The sequence below is a fragment of the Vidua macroura genome, chromosome 27, assembly GCF_024509145.1.
Source record: "Vidua macroura isolate BioBank_ID:100142 chromosome 27, ASM2450914v1, whole genome shotgun sequence".
Taxonomy (NCBI): domain Eukaryota; kingdom Metazoa; phylum Chordata; class Aves; order Passeriformes; family Viduidae; genus Vidua; species Vidua macroura.
In genome coordinates, this window is record NC_071597.1 from 4,658,343 (window position 1) to 4,664,656 (window position 6,314).

General features: G+C 60.0%; 1 protein-coding gene and 2 long non-coding RNA genes across 12 annotated transcripts in view; 1 reads left to right on the forward strand and 2 right to left on the reverse strand.

Moving 5' to 3' along the window:
* The window catches only part of NSF (N-ethylmaleimide sensitive factor, vesicle fusing ATPase), an 80,042-nt gene extending 78,167 nt beyond the window's left edge, over positions 1–1,875 (reverse strand). For both annotated transcript variants that reach the window (XM_054000290.1, XM_054000291.1), the window contains exon 1: positions 1,793–1,875. In XM_054000290.1, coding sequence (XP_053856265.1) covers positions 1,793–1,804 — 12 coding nt within the window. In that variant the 5' untranslated portion in view covers positions 1,805–1,875. The remainder of the gene's footprint in view (positions 1–1,792) is intronic.
* A 1,527-nt stretch (positions 1,876–3,402) lies between these two features.
* On the reverse strand, positions 3,403–4,993 carry LOC128819976 (uncharacterized). Its single transcript, XR_008440801.1, has 2 exons — positions 4,905–4,993; positions 3,403–4,605 (listed from the first exon to the last, which is right to left on the reverse strand). It is a non-coding gene; the product is annotated as an uncharacterized LOC128819976 (long non-coding RNA).
* Positions 4,994–5,224: 231 nt separating this feature from the next.
* Positions 5,225–6,145, forward strand: LOC128819975 (uncharacterized). Of its 9 annotated transcripts, none has more exons than XR_008440797.1 (3): positions 5,225–5,293; positions 5,345–5,645; positions 6,100–6,145. It is a non-coding gene; the product is annotated as an uncharacterized LOC128819975 (long non-coding RNA). The 9 variants fall into 9 exon arrangements; XR_008440791.1 differs by lacking the exon at positions 6,100–6,145 and adding an exon at positions 5,970–6,015; XR_008440800.1 differs by lacking the exon at positions 6,100–6,145 and adding an exon at positions 5,873–5,944.
* The last annotated feature ends 169 nt before the right edge of the window (positions 6,146–6,314 follow it).

Genomic DNA, 6,314 nt, shown 5'->3' on the forward strand with positions numbered 1-6,314 from the left:
AGGCCCAGGGAGTCTCAGAACCACGTCCAGTGTGGGTAAAAGGATCTCACCACTGACCAGAGCACTGGGCTCCTGTTCTGGGCAACAGAGCGCTGAAAAAAGCCAGTCAAGGCTCACAGAATTTCCTGGGTAAGTGCAAAGGGTGAGATGAAGAAGGTGTGAGGAAGAAGGTGAGACCAGGAATCTGGAGCAGGGACAGAGGAAAAGCTCTCAACGAGAGACAAACCACGAAATGGGTCTGTCTGTCTGTCTGGGGTTTTTCTCAATTACTCAGCACATTTCAGGGGTGGCACTGGAGCACCTGTGATGCACAGCACGTCACCAGGCCAGATTTCTCACCCCTGCTCTGCACCACAGCACTGCACCAGCTGCCCTCCATCCACCAGCCCAGCACAGTGCAAAAAGCACTTGGAAAAAACCAATTCTCCAGCATTTCAACCACTGAATGACTTGGCCTAGAGACAAGATTCCAGCCAGAGGCAAGCACGAATGAAAAATGTGACTTTCCCAGGCTGACACCCAGCAAAGCATGACTGAGCTCCTGGCAAAGAGCAGAGCAACCCAAACACATCCTGCAGCACCTGGACACCTGAAAAGGAGGGGATGTGCAGGCGCCACAAGAAGGGATTTCAGTCAAGGCTGTTCCTTCACATTTTAAAGCCTTCCTGGCCACTTGCTGATGTGATCTATCACTAATAAGGGATTTTTTAAATTTTTACATTAATACAGAAAAAAACCACTGCACAACCCTTAAGATGTTTCCGCACAACAAAAGGTGGACCCACATTATAAAACAGCACCTGGCTGATTCCCACAGGAAAAAAAATCTCCCTGTATCCCACAGCACCAAGGGGTCACCAGAGCCTCACAGCACCTTTAGGGGACCCTAAAATCTTGCTGCACACCCCATGGATACAGGAGCACTCCAGACCCACAGGGAATCCCAGAATTCTGCCCCACATCCCAGAGCACCAAGGGATCACCCCCTGTCACAAAGGTCCCTGCCCAAAGAGAGAGGGGTCACCAGAGCTTCACAGCACCCCGGGCACCCTAAATCCTGACAGCAGCACCGAGACACCCCGGGCTGCACTGCACCCTCAGGGGACCCCACAATCCTGCCCCACACCACAGGGACAGGTGGCACCCCATCTCCTGAGGGAGCTCATCCCACAGCACCAAGGGGTCACCACAGCCTCTGAGCACCTCCAGGAAACCCCAAAATTCAGCTCTGCACCCCACAAGGCGACCTCACGGCGCCCTTAGGGAGTCCTAAATGCTGCCTCACACCCACATGGAGAGGGGTCACCCTGCTCCTGAGGGAAACCCCAGTCCTGTACCACACCCCACATCGCCAAGGGGCCACCCAGGTCCCACAGCACCCCTGGGGGACCCTAAAATCCTGCCCCACAAGGAGACGGGTCACCCTTGCCCCGGCTCCTGAAGGAACCCCAGTCCTGTCCCACATGCCACATCACCAAGAGGCCACCTCAGCCTCCCGAAAGCCCAGGGGAACACCGGGAGAGGGAACACCGGCAGAGGGGTCACCCCCCAGCCCCCCACACCACTGAGGGGGTCTCCACTGCCTCACAGGACCGTCAGGACCCCCCACACCGCTGGGGGCGAGGGGGTCACCACAGCTTCACAGCGCTGCCGGGGGACCGCCAGGGCTGAACGGTCTCCTGGCAGCGGGGCTGCGAGAAGCTCGCAAAGCCGCGGGGCGCAGGGAGGAGCAGGAGCGGAGGAGGGGGCAGGGGATGGGCGACAGCGGCCGGTCCGTGCGCCCCCCACTTACCCGCCCCGCCATGTTGCCGCAGCGCCGACCGACAGGCCCTCCCCGCGGCCGCCAGGGGGCGGTGCAGCGCAGGCGCCGCGGCGCGCCGGGGCGGGGCCTCGAGGGAGGGGAGGCCACGCCCCCTGCGCGGATCCGCCTTCCCATTGGTCGCTCCGCCCGCCGCTCAAGGCACTGAGGGGCGCGTCACGGAACGCCCCGCCCATCGGCCTGGCGGTGAGGGGCAGGACGTCCTGCTGTCAGTCATCGGGAGAGCTGCGCGGATTGGTCAATAGGGCGGGGTGGGCGGGGCCGGGGTCCGGCGGTGCCGGTATTCCCGGTTGGACACGGGGGGTGCCCGGCCGGGAATGCCGCGGCAGCCTGGAGGCGGCTCGGCTGGTCCCGGTCCCTATCCCGCGCTGCAGCGGGATGGGCCGAGCGCCGTGCTGTGAGGGTGAGCGGGGCCGGGCCGCCCGGCAACCGCTGCTTAATTATTTAAATTATTTAATTCTATTTTAATGTGGTGTTGATTAATTAATAATGTTTATAATAATTGCTCGTAATTTTGTAGTAATACTTATATAGTAATAATAATTGCATTATATATTGTATAGCATTTTGTATGTTATTCATATAGTATCCTGTATTTTTACATAGAATAAAACACAATATTAATTTAATGTTTTCTGTACATAATTTTTTAAAATTTAATCCTGTTTTAATTTCATTTTTAATCCGGCTTTAATTCTGTTCCTGCTCCAAAGAGGCCGCACAGCAGCAGTTGTAAACCAGGCATCGTGGTCTCCTTCGATGACATCTAATGGCTTAACTGTTTCCCTGACGGGACTTTCCGTTCGGCAGCACCTGGCTGGCACTAATTGTTTATATTTGATAACAGCCACAGCTGTGTGTGAGCCCGGGAGGCGGTAACGGGAGCTCAGAGCTGCCCCGAGCCCCTCGCAGGTGTCACAGCGCCCGGGGCTCAGGGCTCCTCCAGCCCATGGCTCACCACACGGCGTCTGCCCCTGCGCAGCCGGGTCCTGCCTGAGCACCCAGAGCTTCCAGCCAGGCTTCGGGATGGGGATCCATGTGGGGGGTGTCTGAAACTGTGCTTTGCTCTGGAGAAGCAGATCACGCTGCAGGAGTGCTGCTGAGAGGTGACAATGGCTTCTTCACAGAGCTCATCCCCCTGTGTGATGTTCAGCCAGAGATGAAATCCCAGCTGTGCTCTGGGCTTTGTCTTCTGAGAGTCCAAAGCTCCGTGGTGTCTGCAAAGCCACCCCAAACGTCCTGGCAGCTTTAACGCATTAGCAGCCTGTCCCCGCAGCTTCCTGCGTGGGCTTTGACAGCATAATAAAATATTAATACTGATTGTAACTGCTGGTTACTGCCTTGAACAGGTACCAGAGTCAGGTGGGACCCAGAGGGATTGCCAGGTCCATGGAAAACTGGCACCAAGGAGACTTCACCACACTGGCCAAAGCAGTTGGTGCCCCAGACCGTGGATGTGCCTCAGTGCACAGCACAGGCCTGAGGGGAAGAAGAAATGGGGTCAGTGCCTAAATCTGCCATGGGCTGATCCCAGCAGGGCAAGAATTCAGTTTCCTGCAGTGAGGCCCTGCAAGAGCCCCTGCCTGCAGCTGAGCACTTTTACTGTCCCTCGACAGAAATCACAGCACTGGGAGGTGGTTGTTAAATACTGCAGACAAGCCCTGTGCTTCGGGGTGGCAGCGGCCAGACCCCGACAGGTGACAGTGCTGACACCGTTGTCCTGCACAGCTGGAAAGGTGGCCAGCCAGGAGGCTCAGCCCAGCAGTGAGCTCTGGCTCAGTGATGAGTTTTGGGGGGGATTCTGGCTGCTCTCAGCTTCCGAGATCTCTGCTCTGTGGCCTTAAGAGAGTCTCTTGCAGCAAGAAATGCAGGAAAAGCAATGTACGAATTTGTAGGGAATAGCTGAGGGGGACAGGGAGGCAGTGGCTGTGCTTCCCCACCTTTCACCATTTTAAAAGGGGGAAAAAAATAAAGCAAAGCTCCCCCAAACCAAGCACAAAGATCACACCGACTCCTGTGCAGATCTGAGACTAAGGGGGAAGGCAGCCCACACCCGGCTGCTCCAGAGCCAGCTCCAAATCCCTGCCCCACAGCTCTGACCCACAGCCCTTCCGTGGGGCAGGGAGCAGCAGATAGACCTGGGGTCTGGGACACACTCTGGAGCCAAGACCTTCGCTGACAACGCCCTCATCTCCTGGAGTGAATCCTCTGGCTTCCAGCAGACAGAACATCTGTGTCTGCAGTCCCTGGGCGGGTTTAGGAAGGGGCTGGGCAGACCTGGCTGCCCAGGCTCGCCCTGCTGCCCTCCCCATGATCCTGCAGGCTGGCAGCACACACTGAGGAAGTGAGAGGTGTGTGGCAGCACAAGAGACCACAATTCATAAAATAACGTCTGCCTCTGTGGGTTCTTACTGCCCTGAGTGACTCAGATGGGGGTAGCAGCAAAAATGGTGTCTCCACGTGCCTTAAAAGAGCTTGAGGAGTAGCAAAACAAAGTATCTTTAGAAGTGAAAACAAGTTGGGTGTGGCTTCAGAGTTTGTGGGTTTTTCTCAGTCATTTTCAGTGAGAACAATGATATTCATGCACTGGCAGAGTATCTAAACCAGCAGCAACAATGAAAAGTATAAACAAACACAGGCTGTGACCCCCTGCTTGTCCCAGCTCCCCTGCGGCTTCTCCTCCAGCCAAGCAGCTCTGGGACTCCTCAGCAGGGCACAGATCCTGCCACGGGCACCTGGGGACAGCTGTGTCACTGGTGACGGGTGACAAAGGGTTCCTCTTGCTCCTGTGAGAGATGAGGACTGGGGAGATAGCTGGCACCTGGTCAGGGCTGCTGTGGAAGGGCTGTCCGACCATCCAGGAGCCACTCTGGCCGTCACTGTCACCACCTGAGCTGGCACCAAAGCCCCTTTGCAGCCCCCACACTCACACAGTCAGACCAGGCTTCCCACAGCACAGTCTCAGCCATCTCAATCCAGATTATCTAATCTTGGTGCAATAATTAAATAGCAAAATAACAGCTCAAACTGCTGCCTCTGAGGAGGGACCCCAAACAAAGGAAATCTTTGGCTTGTACACCCTTACAGCATGTGTGCAGGAGAGTCAGGGTCACCAGCTCCTGCTGTGTCCTGAGTGGCCAGTCCCTGGCTGGCCACAGGTCCCCGGGGCCCTTTGTTGTGCAAAGGCTTGGAGAGGCTTCAGGCTGAGAGCCCATCCCGCAGCTCCAGGCCGGGCCCTGAATGGATTCCTCATCGGGCTGGGAGGGGGCAGCGGCTGCGGGCGGCCTCGGCACGGGGCTGGGGGCATCAGGGTCGGGGGGTGACAGGGTCTGGAGGTGGAAAAGTCTGGAGGGGTGACTGGGCCGGGCCAGTGGTGGAATGTGGGGTGGTGACAAAGTGCAGAGGGGTGACAGGACCCGGGGGTGACAGGGTCAGGGGCCTGACAGGGCCCAGGCAGGGTGGCAGGGGCTGGAGGTGACAGGCTCGGGGAGGTGACAGGGCCCAAGGGGCTGGCAGGGCCCAGAGGTGACAGGCTCGGGGAGGTGGCAGGGCCCGGAGGTGACAGGGCCCGGAGGTGACAGGCTCGGGGAGGTGACAGGGCCCGAGGTGGTGGCAGGGCCCGGAGGTGACAGGGCCCGGAGGTGACAGGGCCCGGAGGTGACAGGCTCGGGGAGGTGACAGGCTCGGGGAGGTGACAGGGCCCGAGGCGGTGGCAGGGCCCGGAGGTGACAGGCTCGGGGAGGTGACAGGGCCCGAGGCGGTGGCAGGGCCCAGAGGTGACAGGGCCCAGAGGTGACAGGGCCCGAGGCGGTGGCAGGGCCCAGAGGTGACAGGCTCGGGGAGGTGACAGGGCCTGGAGGTGACAAGGCCTGGAGGTGACAGGCTCGGGGAGGTGACAGGGCCCGGAGGTGGCAGGGCCCGGAGGTGACAGGGCCCAGAGGTGGCAGGGCCCAGAGGTGACAGGGCCTGGAGGTGACAGGGCCCGGAGGTGACAGGGCCCGGAGGTGACAGGCTCGGGGAGGTGACAGGGCCCAGAGGTGACAGGGCCTGGAGGTGACAGGGCCCGGAGGTGACAGGGCCCGGAGGTGACAGGCTCGGGGAGGTGACAGGGCCCGGACGTGGCAGGGCCCGGACGTGGCAGGGCCCGGAGGTGACAGGGCCCGGAGGTGACAGGCTCGGGGAGGTGACAGGGCCCGGAGGTGACAGGGCCCGGAGGTGACAGGGCCCGGAGGTGACAGGCTCGGGGAGGTGACAGGGCCCAGAGGTGACAGGGCCTGGAGGTGGCAGGGCCCGGAGGTGACAGGCTCGGGGAGGTGGCAGGGCCCGGAGGTGGCAGGGCCCGGGGGCCGCTCGGGGCGCTGTCTCCGGGCGAGCGGCGCCTCCGCGGCCGCTCATTGGCGGGAGGCACGAGCGATCTGTTTTCCCATTGGCTGCGCGCCGGCGGGCGGGGCCAATCGCGGCGCAGCGCTTTGCTCGCCGGGCGGCCGTCACCGCA